The 22662-nt window shown below is 49.1% G+C and overlaps 1 protein-coding gene across 1 annotated transcript in view; it reads left to right on the forward strand.

The window, feature by feature from the left end:
• The first annotated feature begins 766 nt into the window (after positions 1–766).
• The window catches only part of SHLD1 (shieldin complex subunit 1), a 101945-nt gene continuing 80049 nt past the window's right edge, over positions 767–22662 (forward strand). Inside the window, exons 1-2 of the mRNA XM_088478074.1 lie at positions 767–899; positions 7340–7524. Of these exons, the coding sequence (XP_088334200.1) occupies positions 7344–7524 (181 nt within the window). The 5' untranslated portion in view covers positions 767–899; positions 7340–7343. The remainder of the gene's footprint in view (positions 900–7339; positions 7525–22662) is intronic.

The raw sequence follows: 22662 nt of genomic DNA on the forward strand, positions 1-22662 counted from the left end.
GATTTGAATGATTTGTCGTTCGACGCTTTGTAATCGGGCAAATAAAAATATTAAGAAGTAGAGATGTGTGGTTCGGTTTTCCAGAAACCTGAATCCACCCGAATGTCATGAATCCAGATAAATCAGAGTCATGGTTCTGATCTCCTGAGGAGATCCGGATAATCCGAGTCGTGGTCCTGATCGCCTGAGGAGATCCGGATAATCTGAGTCGCGGTTCTGATTTTTCCGCGGTCAGGAATTCAGATTTTTTTTATGCGAATTTCGGATTTTGGATTGCATAAATTACATTATTTTGGCTGTTTTTAAAAACTTTTTTCAATAATAAAAAAAAAAAACAGTTCCAAAACTAAAACACTTGAGGGTGGTTTTGCATAACCAAAACAGGAAGATGAGTCCAGATCCAAAACAAAAAGCAAAACCACGTCTTTACAGATATTTTAAAGGAGCTTTGCATTTTTTAAATCCCGAGTGCAGCTATTTTTTTTTTAACCGCTTACTAGACTATATATACTGTAAGCTTCCACCAGATAAACATAACATAAGGATGATTTCAGAAGTTTATTAGTGTTTTATATGTGTAAGTAGCCAGTTTACTTAAAAAAATTTAAAAAAACATCGGTTAACATCAGTTCCAGAACCACAGTGTTATTTAAGGAATAAACAAAGTTTTGTGACCAATGTTAAAACATCGGTATTTCCAATGCTTTCTTTCGATGCCCTATATACGTTTGCCAGGATCAAAGATCGTAGATTGATTATGCTGTCTGCCACAGTCTGAATCTATCGAGTGCTGAGCTGCTCATTATCATTCCTCTGCTAAGACAACGAGTCCTGTCCTGTGTACTGTGTATATATATATATATCACTGCCTGCAGGAAGAGCTGCTGTAAGATCAGACAGTGAGTACTGTGCTAAGGCAGGGCGTTTAATAAGAATGTGGTGCGTGCAAACACAGAGTGCTGACTAGTATATACAGTATGGTCACTTGAAACTACTCAGGTATGCATAGGGCAGTGTGAGCAGAGAAGGATGATTCACATTATTTGCAGCTCGTATATATAGGGTCTGATTCAGCAAGGAACGCAGTTGCTAATACGAACGCAATCGGCTGATTGTTGCGTACTGTGCATGCGTATGCATAGCAGTGTGCGTGCGTGAACTAGCTATTGCGCTCGCAGTGACTACGCAGACCCATCACAGAGTGATTGACAGGAAGTGATGTTTGTGGGTGGTGACGGAGGGGGGAGTCGGACGAACGCAGGCGTGCCCGTGCGTTTGAACACCGTTGTAGGGGTGTGCATAAATTATCCACTGCGATGCCCTGCGCAGCCTGGGGCCTGATAGCGTGCATGGAAGTTAGTCATTTCTGAGTAAGGTCAGAGCTTGTGCAAGTGTGCGTGAGGCTGCGATGGTACTCGATGTTACCGATGGTTTCACAGTCTTGCTAAACATTACGGATGTGTGTATGGTAAAATGGGCGTCCTTATGTATAGCGGCGGCGGCATTGCGATCGCAATGGATTTGCATACTATCGCAGTTGAACTGCCTGCGTAATCGCTATTGCATTCGCAGTTGCGTTCCTTAGTGAATCAGGCCCATAATTACAAGTCCCAAACTGGCTCACATGGCATGCTGGAATTTGTAGTTGCACTAGTCACACGTCACAGAAGCTTTTATACAGCAGCCAGTAGCAGTTATTTCAAAGCTCAGATAAATTACTGTGTAATTGATGCAAAATAACCATTTGATAACTGTTAAGTTAACTATTAAATAATCATTTATTTTTAACAAGCTGTGATTTTAGCATTTAATGATTTACAATAAGTAGCTACTTTATTAGAAATGCCGTTTTCAGCAGCTGCAAATATACAGCAACTTTACTCCTCTGCACTGTTGACCATCAAAGGTTACATCCATTTGTAGATATAATGAATAGTTTCTGTATTGCTATGAATTGCTGCCACATACTGTAAAGCATACATGCCTACTCTCCTGGGAAGGTCTGGAGCCTCCCGAAAATCGAGTTGCGCTCCCGCCCCCGGAAAGGTGGGCAAGTCTCCCAGTCGGCGCCGCATCCCCCAGCACCCCCCCATCTCTGGCATCCAATCCGGCTTGTAAGTGCCAAAGTGGGCGGTCCGGGGGATCCGATGACGCGATTCAGTGTGACGCGATTCGCACTGAATCGCACCACCGTGGCCCCGCCCCCCAGCTGCACAATGCCGGTAATCTCGGCATTGTGTGATGGGGGCGTGGCCACGATGATGCGATTGCAGAGTCACGCCCCCGATCCACCCCTAAATTAGCTCCACGCCCCCATGCTGTACAGTTATGGCTGCCTTCTCCTGGAGGATGCAGCCACAATGTCGGCATGTATGCTGTAAAGATAACACTGTGGAAGCCCATTTGGATGAGATTGTCAGACTAGTGCAGCTTTGGAAATTGCAGAAAAGATTAATGCAACATTGCAGAAGTTTCATGTTTTTAAGCTTTGGCGGTAAACTTATTTATTGCTATAGACAGGCACTGATGCGGTCTCCTGTCCTGGACAAACTACATCCTATAAGCAATAGCCATAGATAGGCACTGATGCGGTCTCCTGTCCTGGACAAACTACATCCTATAAGCAATAGCCATAGACAGGCACTGATGCGGTCTCCTGTCCTGTACAAACTACATCCTATAAGCAATAGCCATCCTTGTGAAGTGGACAGAATGGGGAGAATTTACGCGGCGATAACGGGTCCCCGTGTAGTGGGCGGGGCTTAATGACATGATTTTCTGTGAATCGCGTCATTTAGACCCACCCCCAAATTAAATTTAAGCCAATTGCAGCAATTTGCCGTGAAGGGGGCGGGGCTTAATGGCGCAACCAGCAGGCCCTGCTCCCATCACAGCCCACCTGCTTCTCCTACCAAGGCTTCTCCCGGGGCAACTATGGGTGAACATGCCCCTGTTTCCGGGAACGCCAGCTGTCCCCGCACCTTAAATGTCTCTGTCAGAGGCATAGCAGGGGCTGCATGTGATCATGCAGGGCTCATTCTGCACATTCGCAGAACGGTTCCTTCGCAGATTCCCGATAGTTGTGTTTAGTACAAATAGTGCACCTATATTCAGTCTTTGTAAATGTGCCCTATTGTGTCTACTTTTCAGATCAGGCTAGTAACAAAATGTTGCTCTATCATCTAAGGTTTACGTACTATCCTGAATTGCGCATGTTGACGTACATAGCACCTGATTCAGCAGCAATCTCGAATGCAGCTACGTACGTAGATCGAGCGATTGTTAGCCATTGCGCATGTCTATAAGTCGCTCTGCGCGTGTGCTGTGATCACGTGCGCACAGAGGAATCCATAGCAGAGTGAGTGACAGGCTGTGAGCGTTTGGGGGTGGTGATGGGGGAGTGGTTGGAAAACGCAGGCGTGCCTGTCCGTTTGAACGCCATTGCATGGGCGTGCATAAATTATCCACTGCGACTGCATACGCAGCTTGAGAGCCCTCTGCGTGCGAGGTGACATGCAGCGTCCGCAGCTGGTCAGACTTAGTGTAAATGCTGCGTACCTGTGCGATGTGCGTCGATGGTACCGATGTTTATGCAGTAGAGCGACATTGGACGGATATGAGAAAGCAGCAGTGGGCGTCTTTATGCCGGCTGAATGTTGGAAAGTATTAGCATATATTAATTTCTGCCTTCTGTAAAAAATCACAGCTGCGAACGCAATTGCGATCTATTCTGAATCAGGCCCTTAGAGTACCGGTGATCTGGTTTTATTAATGGGAGGGGCCGGGACTGGAAGTGCAGAGAGTGATAAGTAGAGAAGGGAGGAGTCAGGATTCATTTACTGCTCAGAAAAGCCCCATTACACGGTGGTTCGCAGACAGATGGATCAATCCCTGGGCACTAGTCAATTCTGTCTGAAGTCTGACTTGACTCATGCGTAGTCGCCAAATTCTTCCTGTAGCGCACTAAGCTGGTATCTGTGAGAACCGTCTGCATTTCCTAAGTTGTGTGCGCAAAAGAGGGAATGGTCTCGTGTTCTCAAGGCCTCGCCCCCTGGGATGTGCCATTTTAGGGCCGTGACTGTGTGTCATGCCCCCAGCCTCTCCCAGCACTAAATGAATGCCACGTGGATCAGTGCACCATCCATGCTCCTGCTATGAAGAGCAGATGTGACAGACACCACAGCCCGCAGGTGGGCCTGAAATGCAGGACTGTCCACACTGAAATCCAGACGCTTGTGAGGTCTGACATTGTCAGTGTTAATAATAATAATGTAAAATTTCCCATATGGCTGTTAGGGAATGGGTGCATGTTATGAGAAGAGTATAAAACCCCTTCAGTAGCCGTACCTGGAAGTGACGTGAGTGAGGGCGGAAGTGGAGACTTCTGCCCACACTTTCCACAAAAATAAGAAATTTGGCCCCTTGCGGGCTCGCTTCTCTCGCCATGCTGCGGGCACAGTGGCTCGCTTCGCTTGTCACAAGAATATATTCCCCGTCTATGCCCACTTGAATGGTAGGGAATGACGTTGGACACTGGCAGATGACGTCATCGTACATCTACGGAAGGGGATCTATCTCTTCCCATGTCAGCATATGTGTATCATTAATCCTTCAGCAAATTACAGGACATGAGGTGCAATTTTTTTAAAATTTTTAATGCCACTTTAGAAATTGTCAATAAAATATATATTAATGCAAAGTAATTTGTAACTATGAAGGTATTTTATTGTTGGAAGAGATTCAGCTAGCACGAAAGCTGTTTTCCATAACATGCGCAAACTATTCGTATATTTTTTGTTTGTTTCCATTTTTTAATAGTCACAACATTTTGGTTTTGCCTTAAAAATGACAAATTTAAGGAATGTTGCAAAAATGTGACAGATCACTGCTCATTACATGTCACCCTATGTGGTAGTGGGCTGACAACTTCTGTATGTGGGACCCGAAAGGAGGGCACTAAGGGGGGGAGGGGATGAAAAACCTGTAAGCAGAATACTGACACCTACCACCTAAAACAAGGGTTCTACCACTGCAGTGTAATCTCCGCCATAGACAAGATCCAGTCACTTACATAGCATAGCTAAAGATCATTCCCCCCCCCATAATTTGCTCTACTCATCCAACCAGTTTGTGTTTTTCTGTTTTGTTTTTAAAGTAGTTGTGTAGTGTTTTTTTTTCAAATCTGCTTTCTTCTTGTTTTTTTAGTTTTTGTTGTCTGCTATCAGTCCACTCTGCAGGCCTCCAAAGATCCCCAGAGTTCAATGCATCAGTTCAATGCATCAGTTGTGATTAGTTTAAACACTATTGGAGCTATTTAATACACCCTCTGGGGATGCGAGCAGAAATCCGACAAAAGTCCAGGCACGAGGCTGCTTTCTGCCCTTCGCGCTTGGAAAACAGCATCGCGCCAGGAAGTTAGGTCGGGGAAATGCCCGTTCTCGCGCCTTAAACAGCGTGTTTAGTCGCATTCTCCTACTTAACACCGCGCAGAATTGAATAGCTCAGGGAGCTATTTCCCTGCGCTATTTACATCGCGGGCAATTGAATCGAGACCTATGTTTGCTTTTAAACTTATATTTCAATCCGGCATCAACCATATTAGTCAAGTTCTATGAGCAGGTTTCATTATGACCAAATATATCATGCTCAGTAGTATATACTTGCCTAACTTGATAATATGATATTGGATTAATTTTTTTATATCTTAATTATAAACTACTAATTGAGGGCCTGATCCAGCAAGGAATGCAGTTGCTAATACGTACACAATCGGCCTATTGTTACGTACTGTTTATGCATTGCAGTGCGCAAAATAGCCATTGCGATCAGAACTGCTATCGCAGTGACTACACAGACCCATCGCAGAGTGATTGACAGGAAGTGCCGAATGTGGGAGTTGCGGGGGTTGGGCGGCCGAACGCAGGCGTGCCAGTGCGTTTGAACACTGTTGCGGGGGCGTGCATAAATTATACACTGCGATGGCCTACGCAGCCTGAGGCCTGATAGCGTGGGTGGTTGTTAGCAATTTCTGAGTAAGGTCAGGGCTTGTGCAAGTGTGCGTGAGGCTGCGATGGTACTCGATTGTACCGATGGTTTCACAGTCTTGCTAAACATTACGGATGTATGTAAGGTAAAGTGGGCGCCTTTATGTAGTGCTGAGATTGCATTGCAATCGCAATGGATTAGTATACTATCACAGTGAGATTGTGTGCGCAGTTGCCTTCCAAATCGGTTTTGCAGACATATCTTTATAGTTTTCACACTGCACATGCCAGAGACCAGCTCCCTTTACTCCTAAAGGGTCGCAACCAGGTGGTCATGGGTCGTTCACACGTAGGCTACTGTGAATGGACTGAGGGTATGTCAGTGGACCTGTGGGCTAGGAAGAGCTGTGCGTACACCTAAATACACTTGTTCTCAGGTAGACATTATGCACGGAGGAAAGGGCTGCTTCAAGTTTGCGTTGATAATAATTACAGCTATGAAGCCAGGCATGTGGGGGGGAAAGGCCCAGTCCGGTCGCACGACTGCATATTTTAAGTTTACATTCATGTAGCTGCAGCGATACATCACATCTAAAATTTAGCCCTTCAAAAATAAAATATGCCCTCCTCACTGATCACCCAGCACCTAGAGTGAACACTGCATTTAGGGCCTGATTCAGATTGGTTCACAAGGCTGCGTTCGCACGTACCCCGCTCACTGCGAAAATATGCTAATGAATGCAATCGCACAGCAACCGCAGCTCTATACCAAGACGCCCACCACTGTATAATGCCGCCCACTTCCCATGGCATGCATCCGCAAGTCAGCGAAAACATCGGAACCGTTCGTACAGTTGACCCTACCGCACAAACTGCTAAACTTTCTATCGCCATCTAGACCTCTGCCAACGTATGCTATCGCAGGGGCTTAATTATGCACGCCAATGTAACGGCGTTTAAACGCCCAGGCACGCCTGCGTTTCTCTGACCAACCCCCGTCACCACCCTCAAAACGGTCACTTCCTGTCAATCACTGTGTGAAGCCTCTGCGTGCTCACTGCGATAACTTCCCGATTGCAGAATGCAAGCATCGGCTGGTTGCGTGCGAGCGCAGCCTTGCAATCCAACCTGAGTCAGGCCCTTAGTTCCATGCATGCATTCTGGAAGCAATTACGGCGGATTTGCATCCATCTCTGCATCAGGCCATTTATGCATCGGAATTTGCTTTGCAGTTTTTAATTAGTTGCAGATAGTATTACGTTTCAGTAATAGAATTCTGGTACATTTTAGTGATCTATGGGATGTATACCTGTATTTCTGTGTAATATTCTGCATGGTTTTATTTGCTTTGTCAGAGTGATGGATGCGGGAGGAACAGCGCCCAGCCAGACGTCTGAATGTAGCAGTGTCTTGGATCTCTCCTGCACATATAACATATCAGACAGAGTCCTGCAACAAGAGCCACCACCCGGAACATGGGAAGAGGATGTAAGTCTTGATATATCTCCTGCTTCATCGCTGCCTTCACAAAACAATACAGGTAAGGTAGATATTAGTGTGATGTACAAAGTAATTGTATGATGGAGAATGAGAATGACTGAGCTGCTGGTATGTAGGTTAATGAGTATCTATGCACGTTGAGGTGAAAGTGGTCAGTTATTAAAATAAAGTAGCTTAAGCATAATGGGCCTATTGCATAACCGGTTAGCATGGCGTGCCTTCTATTCTAACGTTGTACAGTAAGAGAGTGTTTGCGCAATTGCGAACAAATGCAGAATGTGACACAAATCCATATATGCCCCGTATTATTTCTGGATGGTCAATGCCAGGTACAAATAGCAAATGATCTTGTTCGCCAGCACTAGTGAGCCCCTTGCGTCTGTTTGCGATAGCACCACTGTTGCTCAATGGCGCGTTCTTCGTTGCTTGCTCATATATTATTATACTTTCTACTTCAGGGTCCATAGGGTATCCACAGGATACCTTGGGGTATAGGTGTGACGTCAGTCGCAGGGCACCAAAGAGTTAAGCTTTCAGCCTCCCAGGATGCACTAGGTCCCCCTCCTATACCCCGCCCCCGGGCCAAGGCACCTCAGTTTAGTTTGGTGCCCGGCCGGAGTCGGGTGCACCTGTTGGAGTGGGGGCTAGAAGAGCCCCTGAAGCTTTTTCTTCATGCAGCTGTGGCTGCACATCTGGATGAACAGCATGGACTGTCAGTCCTGATGTCCATGCTGTCTTCCCTACACCCCGCCGGTACCAGAACGCCGGTACTGATCCGGGGATGCTGGTGGGCGTCTGGGGTCACAGCTAGCGGTGACCCCAGATGCTCCGGACCATGGCCGGATTCAAGGGGGACAGAGGTAAGCAGCGGGGTCCCGCGGTGGGTCCCCGCTGATCACATGGTCCTAAGTCCCCAGGCAGGGGGCTCCCTGGGGACTGGCTGCAGCGTGGAGCCAGGCGACCAACCTGCGCTTCCACTACCCCCTGGGACAGCGGACCGCAGCAGAGCGGTAGCGCTGCGGCGTCCCAGGGGTTAAATGCATGCCAGGGGAGCGCGCCTTCCCTGTCTCACAGCCGGCGCCTCCCCCGCTGCACACAGCCCTCTCTGCATGCTGCCGACTGGTCCTGTGGCAGCGCTCCTCCCCCAGGCCAGCCTCCTCTCTGCTCCTCGGCGGCCATCTTCTCCAGAACGCATGGTGAACGCTGCTGGAAGCGCTGGACGGAAGCATCGTGGTCTGGGTCCCCCCGCATACCTCTCCTCCGCTGTGGCTCAGGTCTGTGTATGCAGCGCTGTGTCCTACCAGGCCCTGTGTCTGTGTAGTTGAGTAATCAGCGCTGTTAGTGCAGGAATTGTTATTTCTCTGCATTGTATGTGACTGTGCTAGCGCTGCCTGTAACTTTTCTTCTCTAAACTGTCAGCTTTATTACTGTCCCTGTTCTTCTGCTAAAGCCCTTGCGGTGCGGTGCTGCAGGGTGGTCTCTCGCCTACTTAATACTTAATTGGTGAGAGAGGTCACATACGTGGTGCCATCATGTCTGAAAGTGATTTTCCCCTCCGGCTACAGTGTACCACGTGCAAAGTACCGTTAGCGGAGGGGGAGGGTAGCGCGGAGGGCCTTTGCCGGCAGTGTTTGTCCATGGCGCGGCCTATTACGGTTACAGCACCGGTACAGGAGCCGCCCTGGGCTTGTTTCGCTCAGGCGTTAACAGCTTTAGTGGGCCAGTTAGCTCCGCAGCCCGCGTTTACTCCGATGGGTTTGTCCCAGCAGTCTGTGGTGTCGTCACCCATGCAGGGGTTCCCACGACAATTCCTGGTACCCCACAGTCTCCCTATTTCCCCGCTCCCGGGTTCTCAGGAGCCAGCGTGGGTTAACTCCCTGACGAGTTCTGTACAGCACTTGTCGGATGTGTTGCAAGGGGAGTCTGTGATGCGGCCTCATAAAAGGCCGGTGGCGTCTCTGTCCGCTCCTTATGAGGATGACGAAGGGACGTCTGATGATGGGGAGATTCTGGATCCTTACGATCAGGAACCTCTCCATACTAAGGACGCTGATGCTAAGTCCAAAGTATATATTCCTGGACTTATTCGGGCGGTCCGCACAGCCTTGGTGATTGAGGACGAAGTTCCCCCAGCGGCTAAATCTAAGTATGCCTTTTTCAAAGATGTGAAGGGCGATGCCACAGTCTTTCCTCTTTCGGGTCAGTTGGTGGACCATTTAGAGGAGGCGTGGAAACAACCTGGCAAAAGATACCAGCCGCAGAGACGCCTGGCGGTGGCTTATCCGTTCGCGGATAATTATTTTGCTAAGTGGGAATCCCCTCCACAGGTGGATTCTCACGTGACCCGTCTTGTCCGTAGTGCCACATTGCCGATGCCATCCATGTCCTCCCTTAAGGATGCTACGGACCGCAAGGTAGAAATCTGCCTGAAGTCCGCTTATTCCCTTGCAGGGGGGGCAGCACGGCCGGCTATGGCCATTTGCTGGGTTGCCAGAGCGATGGAGCGCTGGGCGGATTCATTAGAGGCTTCTTTTGATTCCGACTGTCCGGCCGAACAGGCGGAGTTGATTGGCAATCTCCGTGATTCGGCCACCTACATCAACGAGGCGGCTCTAGACATTAGTACTCTGGTGTCTAGAATTTCTTCAGCAGCGGTGGCTGCTCGTCGCACCTTGTGGCTGCGATCCTGGAAGGCGGACGCAGATTCCAAGAAAGGTCTGGAAGCGTTGCCGTTTACCGGAGAAGTTCTCTTCGGTCCGGATCTGGATAAGATTGTGGCCACGCTGGCGGCAGCCAAATCTGCTTGTCTCCCGTCGGCCGCTGCTCCTTCTGGTTCGGGACCATCGTCCTTTCGGTCATCTAGGGCCCAGGGCAGGCCCAAACCACAGTCGTTTCCTCGACAGGCTGGCCCTAAGAAATCGGTCAAGCCCCGGAAGCAGGCATGGAGTACCAGACATCCGGCCCCCAAGCCAGATGACAAGCCTGCGGCCTGACGGTCCGGGCCTCCCTTTGGGGGATCCCAGGGTGGGAGGCCGCCTGCTACAGTTCGCCCAGTGTTGGTCGACCACTACGACAGACACTTGGGTTCTGGAGGTGGTTTCCCACGGATACGCCCTCTCCTTCCGGCACAGACCCCCGGCTCGCTTCTTCACCACGGGTCTCCCATCAGACCGGAACAAGGCTACGGAGCTGCGGAAGGTATTGCACACTATGCTCCAGGCTGGAGTTATAGTGGCTGTTCCATTCTCCCAGAGGGGCCAGGGTTTCTATTCAAATCTATTTTTGGTACAGAAACCCAATGGGTCATATCGTCCGATTCTCAACCTCAAAGCACTCAACAAGTCTTTGCGGGTCCCGAAGTTTCGGATGGAGACCCTACGGTCCATCATTCTGGCGCTGGAACCTGGGGACTACTTGGTGTCATTGGACATACAGGACGCTTACCTGCATGTCCCTATTCTTTTGCGCCATCAACAGTTCCTCAGGTTTGCAATCCGCAGCGACCACTTCCAGTTTCGGGCGTTACCTTTTGGCCTGGCAACAGCACCACGTGGTTTCACCAAGGTGATGGCGGTCATGGCGGCTTCTCTGCGGCTGCAGGGAGTCCGCATGTTGCCGTATTTGGACGACCTGTTATTGGTGGCAGGATCTCCAGAGCTCCTGTTACGCCACTTGGACCTGACCATTGCACTGCTGCAACGGCACGGCTGGCTAATCAACTGGCAGAAGTCCACTCTAATCCCGTCTCGGAGGTTTCTGCATCTTGGAGCCTTATTGGACTCGGGACAGCAAAGGATCTTCATGACGGAGGACAAGATCTCTGCTTTACAGTCAAGGGTGCGCAGTTGCCTGCACAGCCGCCGGGTGTCCTTACACTCGGCGATGAGGTTACTGGGCTCCATGGTGTCGGTGTTCGACATGGTGGAATACGCCCAGTTTCACTCCAGACCTCTGCAGCACCTGATCCTGTCCAAGTGGAACGGGCTGACTCAGTCTCTGAAGTCCCAGACGATTGTGCTCACCCAGGAGGTTCGCCTGTCCCTTGCGTGGTGGTTACAGACGACCCACCTCAACAAGGGACGTCCGTTCTGGGTTCCAAATTGGGTCCTGTTGACAACGGACGCCAGTCTTCGGGGCTGGGGAGCAGTTTCAGGTCCACACTTGTTCCAGGGCAGGTGGACGCCGACAGAAGCGGAGCTTCCAATAAATATCTTGGAACTCCGTGCGGTCTTCAATGCTCTCCAGCAGGCACAGCGGTTTCTCCAGGGTCGCCCGGTGCAGGTCCAGTCGGACAACGCTACCACCGTGGCCTACATAAACAGGCAAGGAGGAACTCGCAGTCGGGCGGCTCTCGTAGAGGTCTCTCGGATCCTGGTTTGGGCGGAGCGCAATCTTCCGGCCATATCAGCGGTCTTCATCCCGGGAGTGCTAAATTGGGAGGCGGACTTTCTAAGTCGCCAGGACGTTCATCCGGGGGAATGGTCCCTGCACCCGGACGTTTTTCAACTACTGGTGGACAGGTGGGGTCTTCCAGAAATCGACCTCATGGCGTCCCGGCACAACAACAAGTTGCCGGTGTACGGGTCTCGCACAAGAGACGAAGGGGCGTCTCTGGTGGATGCTCTGTCCGTCCGGTGGACGTTCCGGTTCGCATACCTGTTCCCTCCGGTCTCCCTTCTTCCACGGGTAATCCGGAAATTCAAACAGGAAGGAGGGACGCTCCTGTTGATAGCTCCCGCGTGGCCCAGACGGCACTGGTTCTCAGACCTTCAGGGTCTGTCCGTGGACAGTCCTCTGCGGTTGCCGCTACGACCGGACCTTCTGTCTCAGGGTCCTTGCCTTCACCCGGACCTGACTCGGCTGTCTTTGACGGCGTGGCTGTTGAGACGGCCATGCTGAGGTCCCGGGGGTTTTCCAGCTCTGTGGTGCGTACCATGTTACGAGCTCGGAAACCGTCTTCCGCGAGGATATACCATCGCGTGTGGCATACGTTCTTCCAGTGGTGTCGACCGAGAGGTTATGCACCGCGGGAGTTTCGTCTGTCTCGGATTCTCGCCTTCCTGCAAGCGGGACTAGATCATGGGCTTCGCCTTGCTTCTTTGAAGGTACAGGTTTCGGCCCTATCTGTCTGGTTTCACCGTAGGATTGCTACAATCCCGGATGTGCGCACCTTTATGCAGGGTGTTCTCCGCATTCAGCCGCCCTTTGTTCCACCTGTGGCGCCTTGGGATTTGGCTGTGGTCCTGAGGGCTCTCCAAGGACCGCCGTTTGAACCACTGGGCTCAGTGGATCTTAAATGGCTAACAGCTAAGACTGTTTTCCTTCTGGCCATTGCTTCGGCCAGACGTGTTTCTGAGTTAGGGGCTCTTTCTTGTAGACCCCCTTTCTTGGTTTTTATGGGAACAGGGCAGTGCTCCGCACTCGGCCCGAGTTTCTTCCCAAAGTTGTTTCCCAGTTTCATGTTAACGAGGAAATAGTTGTTCCGGCCTTTAACTCACCGGGTCTTTCCGTGGGTGAGGCCTCTTTGGATGTTGTGCGGGCCTTAAGGACTTATGTTGACCGCACTTCTTCGTTTAGGAAGTCGGACGCTTTGTTTGTCCTCTATGGCTTCCGTAAAAAGGGTTGGCCTGCTTCAAAGCAAACTTTGGCAGCCTGGATCCGTATGGCTATTTCTGAAGCTTATCTTCATGAAGGCCTACCGGTCCCTCCTTCTCTGAAGGCTCATTCCACTAGGTCTGTGGGTCCTTCGTGGGCAGCTCGACGTGGTGCCTCGGCAGTTCAGATCTGCAAGGCTGCTACGTGGTCTTCTGTCCATACCTTCGTGAGGTATTACAGGTTTGACACCTTCGCCTCTCAGGATGCTTCCTTCGGGCAGCGGATTCTCCTTTCTGCACAGGAGCGTCCCCACCCTTAAAGGATACTGCTTTGGGACATCCCCAAGGTATCCTGTGGATACCCTATGGACCCTGAAGTAGAAAATATGAGATATGGTAAGAACTTACCCTTGTTATCTCTATTTCTACGAAGTCCATAGGGTTCCACAGGACTCCCGCCCTGTCGCACCTGTGCTGCAGATGGGCTTTGCTCTGGTCACCGGTTTTCCGTCTCCCTCTGGTGAGAATGTGATTCTTGTATGTGTCCAGATCTTTGTTCTCTCTCTTCCTTCTCCTCCTCCGGCCTATGGCTTGGTAACTAACTGAGGTGCCTTGGCCCGGGGGCGGGGTATAGGAGGGGGACCTAGTGCATCCTGGGAGGCTGAAAGCTTAACTCTTTGGTGCCCTGCGACTGACGTCACACCTATACCCCAAGGTATCCTGTGGAACCCTATGGACTTCGTAGAAATAGAGATAACAAGGGTAAGTTCTTACCATATCTCATATTTTTGTGTGTGATTTAGCAGGTTATTTTCTGCTGTTGTTCATTTTCTATTACACAGGACAGAGATTGTTTGCATTAGGGAAGTATTTGACGTTTTATCGGTGTCTAATAGCGAGTACATATTTTGGAATGGCCATAGGCAGTTACATATACCTTTTATAATTTCTAAGTCAGGCTCAAGCTGCCCATCCACTAGGCGATGCGGGGGACGACGGCACAATTACGGGGTGAACTGCATGCACTGAACATTCAGACGTTCAGTGTATGCAGATCAATCATCCCCGAACATGGCAACCTGACGGCGGTCGTCAGGTGGACCGTCATGTTCGGGCAATGATTGATGTTAAAAACGACCAGCGGGCGCGTGCATCGCTGGTCGTTTTTAACCTTTTACTGCCCGATTTGCGGGCGATTACCAAGCGATGGAGTTATAATGACCGTCGTTATCGCTCCATCGCTAGGTTTAATCGCCTAGTGGATAGGCAGCATTATGTAACTTGTCTCTCTCCGGTTGTGGGGGAATATCACGTCCCAGCAGGTGCTGGCAGCTGGCTGAGTACTGTATATGCATGCTGTTTCACTAAGAGAATACATCAAATTGTTTACAGAGGGGTGTGAGAGAAAAAGCCACTGGGAGTAATAAGAGAACCTGGTGTCTCACAGACTGTAGTGGGGATATGGCCACTGGTAGTGACATCAGGACCCGATGTCTCTGCAGACGGAATCGGTATGTAATGCTGGCTGTCGGGATCTCTCCTGTCAAAATACAGACAGCGGCACCCCAATGGTTGCTATCCCTACCCCCTTCTCCCCCCAACCCTCCCTTCTTGTAGCCTAACCCTCTCCATCCTGCACCCTATCCCTCCCCTTTCGTGCCTAAACCTAACCCTCCCCCCTTAGTGCCTAATCCTACCCCCCCCCCCCCGAGTGGTGCCTAACCCTATCCCCCCCCCCCCAGAGTAGTGCCTAACCCTATCCTCCCCCACCCAAAACCTAATGCTAACCCTGCTGCGCTGTCTAAACCTAACACTCCCCCCCCCTACCGCTAAGGGTGCCCCGGACTTACCTTGTTCGGGCTGGCGTTCTTCTGGATTTCGGCGTCGGGATTAAGATAGGCGTCGGTATTTCGATGCCTATCTTAAGTCTCTTGTCGGGCTTTCCCCGTCGGGATTTAGACCAGCGGCATCGCGGACACCAGTCTCATATCTACATCCCCCGCAGACTGTAGTGGGGAAATAACCACTGGGATTAACATGAGGACCCAGTCTGCAGACTGTAGCAGGAAAACAGCCACTGGGAGAGGAAAGAGGACTCAGTGTCTTTACAGGCTGTAGCAGGGAAGTAGGGAGAGTGCACACAATAAACGTACTGTTAATAAGACATACATAATTTTGTTTTTAGGTGAAGAATGTTTTAAGATCTAAACATTCATTTTTATCTGACTCTTGGGGTGGGGGGAATTCATTTGTTTTATCGTGGCCGCAACTGCCGTCTAATGTGTCGGGAGCTATTGAATTATTTTTGGGGCGACCATCACTATCATGGATAGTGTTAGAAATACCATCCAAAGAGACAGTTAAGGCGCCCAAAAGCCCTACTTTGGGCAGATTTCTGCTCACAACTATCAAAAACCTGTGATAAGTGATTGGCGGCCACAGAACAATTGAATAGCTCTCGTCTAAAGTGGCGGAAGCTATTCAATTGTGCGAACATAAACAATTTAACTCCACCACTTTGCATTCTTCTCCTGACTTTATCTGAATGGTAGAAATACACATGCATATGCATGTTACTATGCAGACAGGTCTTCGGTGTTTACCATATGGACCCCCTTTTGGCAGACATGTATGGCTTATTACCCTTAACCAGAAAATAAACTGAAATACAGGCGCAGCTTCAGGCCAGCCAGACCAGGAAAGGGGGCAGATAACCATCCATGACCAGGTTCACGAGATTTGTGGTATTTTTATATAACTGTGTCCTATTTCTTATGCAGACAGTTATGGGACATGGGACACTTTGGGTAGCTCTTCAAAAAATGTCCTGTGTCATCTTGACAGAAGAATGTGCCCTAACTCTGTGGACTTTGCATTTTCTCCCTGTGCTTGCGTGGGTTTCCTCCGGTTACTTCGGTTTTCTCCCACACTCCAAAAATATACTGGTAGGTTAATTGGCTACCAACAACATGTGTGTGCATGTGATAGGGAATATAGGGGGTCATTCAGACCCACTCGCGAGCGGCAGTACGCTCGCAAGTGGGTCGATGGTCCCCACTGCGCATGCGCACGAAGGAGGGAGCTCCGTCGTGCGCATGCGCGAGACCTGGCGAGCGAAGGACTTTCCATCGCTCCGGGTCTCGCACCAACGGGGGCGTGCTGTCGATGTTGATTGACAGCACGCCCCCTTTGGTGGGCGTTCCGAGGGCGTGCCTGCCAGACGGAGGCGTTCCTATGGGAACGCCTACAGTCTGAAGCCGGCCCCACTGACATCACTAGTGATGTCAGTGGGAGTGATTTTGGCTCTGATAGAGCCAAAATCACTCCTGGCCTTGCGGTTGTGAAACCTGACCACAGGGTTTCACTCGCAAGTCCGATGGTCGCGATGGTCAAGACCATCGCGACCATCTTGTTGGACACTCGTATATGCTGTGGGTGGTGACCCACAGCTATACGAGCGTCCAGGAGGACGCTCCATTTTAATGGAGGTGGGCCCTGATTCAGAGCGAGCGCTCTGGTCAGAGCGTCCGGCTCTGAATCAGGGCCATAGATTGTAAGCTCCACTGGGGCAGGGACTGATGTGAGTGGACAAATATTGGCCCTGATTCAGAGCCGGACGCAAGTGGCTGCTCGTTCGCTCCGAGCGATGTTTGCCCAACTGCGCATGCGTACGGATCGAAATACGCATGCGCGAACCACTCAGTATGGCCGAAAATCGTGTGCTCGCAAAATAGCGAATGCCTGCTATTTTGAGTGACAGAATGAGGTGTATGTGGGTGGTAACAGGGGAAGGTGCTTGAAAACGGGGAGTGGAGATCCGATCGCAGGCGTGCTTAAAGGTCAAAACGGGCGTTTTATGGGTGTGCATATTTAAAACAGCAGCGTCATTGACCACGTCACTGGGTTATTTTATAGCCAGAACTGCTCGCAAAATTGTGGTAGCAAAAACCAACCCCAAGAATAGCGAGCAGTTCATACGCTGGTCGATGTAGTCGATTAATCTAATAAATAGCGGACATGACGTAGGATGCGAGCGGCCAGGCCTAGAGGCGTGAACAGACCGCAAACAGTTCATTTGAATAGCCACCCCTTGTTTTAGAATGAATGACCGCAAATAGCGAGTGGCTCTGAATGAGGGCCATTCTCTGTAAAGAGCTGCGGAATATGTGTGCGCTATATAAATAACTGGTAATAAATAAATAAATAATAAATGTATGCGAGTCACAGAATTCATTAACCTTGGACACTGAGAGAGTTAACCAAAAAGTGGGAGATCTAGGGGAGGGCCCCTGCACAGCATAAGAATCCCCATCCCTGTTGTCCATTCATTGGGGAGAAGCTGAAATGCTGTGGATGCACCAAGATCTCCTATTTGTGAATCTACCACAATAGCAGTCCTAAGGCCTCCGTTGTGAAGCCCTGTACACACTGCACAATTTATTTGAATGATAACGATATCTTCCAGTCGTCCAGTGTGTATGCACTTACCGACGAACGATGTGCACTCCTGTGGGTCGTTAACGATATCCCCAGTCGTCTGTACATGTAGTCCAATCTGGGGATATCGTTAACGATGCCATGCTGCCGGATGCCGTATGGAATCTTGCCCCCCACACACACCGCCGTCATTGCCTGCATCAGCAAGTGTTTATGCATTTACAGATGCTGGCACCCCCAGGCGGACCGACGCATCCAATATCTAATGTATACCCAGCTTTAGTGTCCTAGAACTCTGTGTTATTCCTTTTGTTTTTGAAATTGTTTGAATGTATAATTCTGCATCATTTTATTTAATAATTTTTTGTAACTAAGCTTTGGAAACATTTTTTGGGATTAAACACATTTAATCTAGTGTATGCTTTGTGATTCTTACTGAACCTGTGAGCCTGTGAGGCACGTGCTACATACCTGTGTGTAACTGAGGGTGAATTATTAATAAGTGTTCTGGAAATGCAAAGGGACACTTTCACTGCCACCCTTTTGCGGTGGCAGTGAAAATGTGTATTTTGGTAAGTGACCGAGGTGCGCCGGCGTCACGACCAGCGGGTCCGGATTGCAGTGTCTGAGAGTCATTCCCTTACCTGGCTGCAGTGAAAGTGTGTATCTTGGTAATTGACCGAAGTGCTACGGCGTCACGACCAGCGGGTCCGGATTGCTGTATCTGAGAGTCAGCCCGGGTTTGTGATCTTACCAATAGCACCAAATCGGCTTCTACCTGTCATTTTATAAAGAATGTATTTGATAAATGCTGCCTTGAAGCTGATTGGTTGCTATGGGCAACTTCTCCACTCTTTAGAGGTACATTTCACACTTAATTTAGGTGATTCTGTAATAGTTGGGGAGATGTATTATAGTGGCAAGGATAGTGCCACTATAGCTCTTCCTGCTTTGCCTTTACTGAGGCGCACCAGGAAGCAGTACCGACGAAATGTGATAACATCTCATCTGCAAGAGCGGGGGAGTGAAATCTCCCCCCACCTTTGATTCCTGCCAGACCCCACAGTACATCAGCCTGGTGCTTATGCGCTGTTTCACCACCCGGCCGGCTCCAGTGGGCATCGCGAGATCTGCCGTGCACAGCCTGGAGCCCAGCAGCTGCCGCAGCCAGGGACAGTGCTTGCAGCTGTCGGAACGGTCAGTGCCACTGACCGTTCATACATTTGCCTGCGCCTCGGCGACCTAACTGGGAGGTTGGAGCGCCAATAATAACAGGGATGCATAACTTCTTTGCATTACTACATGCAGAGAAGTGGTAACTGCAGCACTTGACGTGCGCAGTTAAACTATTGCCCCCTAACGCCCCTTCATACATCTTCCCCATAATCCCATAATAGTGTACGTTATACAGAGCGCAGTTCTTATAGTTATTCTTTTTGGCTTCACTGATTGTACAACTTGGGTAAAACCAAACTTACTTGTTTGTCTAGTTGTGATTTCTCCAGTGCTGTAATGTGATCCTCTACCAATGTTATATTTGCGAAATGCTGAAATTGTCATTTTATATTTTGAGTGCGTATTTGTTTGGGCTTTTGCACGTAATGGAATTAGTAGTGAGGCATTGTCTTGTGCTTTTGTTTGTTTACTTCCTGATTAAATTGACATTGCACAAAGCGTGGCTTCCAGCGTTATCTAGTGTCATTTGGCTTAGCCTTTTCCAGGGAGTTAAGTGAGCAGGTTGAGGCCAGAATGAGCAAGACAAATCTGGATGAATCACTCCTTATAAAGGAGACGGGCTGAAGGGCTTGTTGTTGTTAGTAATGGATTACAGGAAGGATGACTGTCTCTCAAACCGCTAGAACATCTGAAGGTTGAGGAGAAAGCGGTTACAATACATTATTTTATCTGTGGAATATTCTTTATCGTACTGTGTGGATTAGGAGTTGCATATATTTCATATCATTTGGAGGCCGTAACAGGGCAATAATGCACTGCATGCTGGCCACTGGCGGTACCCGGGACCAGGGAGAATTTGAAGCTGACTGCATGGAACATCTTAAGGGCGCTCTGGCCCACTTTGAGGTAGCTTGCTACAGGCACTGACTGGCCGAGCGCTTTCTAGGCTGCAGACTGCCATTCCACTATTGCCTCATTTAAGAGGCTACTAAAATATGAATGCATGTGCAGCCTTTATGGGTCCCAGAGCTGAAAAGGGCTTAGCATTACCAGTAGGCCGCCCTACCTCCAAGTCCCTTGTTACCCCCCAAGGCCTCTACTCTGCTCTGCTTTGTTCCATCTCTGCAGATCAGCCATTATCAAATTAAACAATACCGTACCAAAGCATGTATCAATAAAGTATTGGTTATAAAGATTGACACACGTCTTGTCAATAGCTTTTTACCTGTGGTCAGGTACATTTTGTTATATACAGTGCATTTTTTACCGAAATAAGTGACTGTCCTATGGTCAGGCAATACCCCTTCACACCAAAATCCCGGGTCCAACCTGGGTTATTGAACACGGTTTCAAGACGTGTCACAGCTGCTGAAATGGTCTTCACACTGCAGACTGGACCTGGGTTACTGCCGGGTCGTGCCTTTACACCCGTGTGCAGTCTGCCTGAACTGCGCGCTCTTGGAGATGACATCATCTCCAATCGCAGCTGATCCGCCTCTCTGGTCCTTTTAGCGTGACCCGCATCGCGCCGTTCACACAACAGCCTACCCGGGTGAAAGCCGAGGTAGCTTCCAGGGTCGGATTCCCGTGTAACACAACCCGGGTTGACAATTTCACACCAAACCTGGACCCAGGTTTCCCCGGCAATAACCCGGGTTAAGAGTTTGGTGTGAAAGGGGCCTACAGTAAGCGTCTTCCTGGTCTATTAAGTAGCTTGTGATACAAGTTGCAGGAAAGAGTGTTAAAATATATCAGCAATTCCTATAGAACAACTGTTTCCAAACAGAAAATAAAGGTCCCATCATAAAAAAAAATCATATAATATAATGCATTTTATATATAGAGTGATTAATCCCAGAAGAGTTTGTGCTATCCTTATGACCTTGGGGCTCTCTCTACTCCACAAACTTCTCTAATGAATACTCTGCCGCCGGCATTGTTCAATTGGAACGTTCTGTAAGTGCAGTTACAATGTGCAGATAAACTCCTGTAAAATAGCAATCTGTCATCAGGTATGCTATTCTCTGTACAACCGTGCGTGGGAGAACTACGCTAATGAATCTATGTTTATTATGCTTCAGTGGGCAGGTGAATGGGGTTATGCGTCGTGAAATAGTTCACAAAGTACAGATTTCATGAAAAGTGTGGAGTAAAAAGTGGTGATAAAAGGAAAGTAATATAAATTAAATCCTTCCGACACAAAATATGAAACAATTCTCTTTCTTTATTGACGTAAATGACTGTATAGACTTAAACCGGTTACACACTGGAGTGATTTCGGGCCGATATGCCGTTTTGTAAGGACATATCGCCTACATCGCTCAGTGTGTACCGACGATTGCGTGCACCCACAGCCACCAGCGACGTTCGCCAGGTTTGACGTGTTGCACATCAAACCTAGCGATATCGCTGGTGGCTAGTGCATTGTTAATGAATGACGTTCCGCCGTTCATTAAAGTCACCCAGTGTGGACGTATAATCAGTGTACTGTTCACGGGTGTTAGTTTTGATGTCGGAACAAATGCCGTCGCCCCAGTGCGTGCCCAGCCTTACATGCAGAAGTCATTAAAGCGAAGATACAAAAAGGATTTGGTCTTCTCTTGTAGGCGGTATAGGCTTGTAGTACAGACGTGTCCACATACATCTATCCTCCGTGCGCTACAAGTCGCGTTACATATAATGTGGGAGCTCCGTGTGACTCGGTAGCGCTGAGCATCTTATCGTGCAACTTTTAACCTTCAAATAGTATTATGTATTACATGTTTCAGGATTAATTATACAGATGTGTCCTCATACATCTAGCCTCCTTGCACGCTAAACGGCCCTTCTAGTCGCGTCATGCCGTGGCGTGACTCTGTAGCGCAGAGCATCTTTTTGTGCTACTTTTTACCTTTAAATGCGTCTTATTCGCACAGTGATGCGAATATTTTGCACAAGCAGCTTCTGCGGATTAAAATAAGAATGCCTATGTTCTGTGTACAACTGCGGGTGTATCTGCATACGATAAGCTACGTTACAGTGTTACAGCCGCTGACATTGTAACATTGCGTTTTGCATGCAGATACACCCAAAGTCGCACACAATAATCCTGAAACATATAAACGTGTGTCTCTTGCGCGTGTTGGAGTACTGATGCTATGATGATGATGTTGATGACTAACAGCAATACTGTCCACTTCCTTTTTCTTTAACTGTATTTACAGTTGTCTATTGACATTGACATTTCTATATGGGCTAATACACAACAAGATCACCATTGTGGGTTTTTAGTTTTATTTTGTAAAGGAAAACAGATGTTTGTGTTTAATTTTTATTTGTTTGTGTTTTAATGACATTTTATAATGAAAATGTGATTCACATGTATTAATGACACTGTTAAGCCACATATCTACACGTTTTCTATGCTATCGTTGGGTGTAAGCCTGATGTCCACCTAGGGCAGGCATGTCAAACATGCGGCCTGAATAAACATTTTATGCGGCCCGACAGTGTGGGCCCACATATATATATAATATGCGGCCCACACCCCTGCCCTGAGCTCCGATCGGGCAGTGTTTACTTTATTTAAAGCTGGCAACGGTGGTCTGTGATGCGATCAGAAGCCTCTGATAGCTTCAGAGGAAAGCGTTCCCAGGGATGCAGCGCGCCGGTGACCTCAGCTGTCGTCTCCTGCGATCAGAGGAGCCTCTGGGGTCTATGCAGGACAGTGGGAGTGAAGACAGCGTGGACTGGAGCGGGGCCCAGCGGCCATCGTGAGGAAAGATAAGTACTGCACAGGTGAGTGGGGCCTGTTCTATACTGGGGGGGGGGGCACAGCATAAGGGTCATGACTGGGGGCATAACATACGGGGCTCTGCATAAGGGGCATTACTGGGAGCTCTGCATAAGGGGCATTACTGGGGTCACAACATCAGGGGCATTACTGGAGGCACTGCATAAGGGGCACTACTGGGGCTCTGCATAAGGGGCAC

The sequence above is a fragment of the Taudactylus pleione genome, unplaced genomic scaffold (assembly GCF_031769625.1).
Source record: "Taudactylus pleione unplaced genomic scaffold, aTauple2 ptg000206l, whole genome shotgun sequence".
NCBI lineage: Eukaryota > Metazoa > Chordata > Amphibia > Anura > Myobatrachidae > Taudactylus > Taudactylus pleione.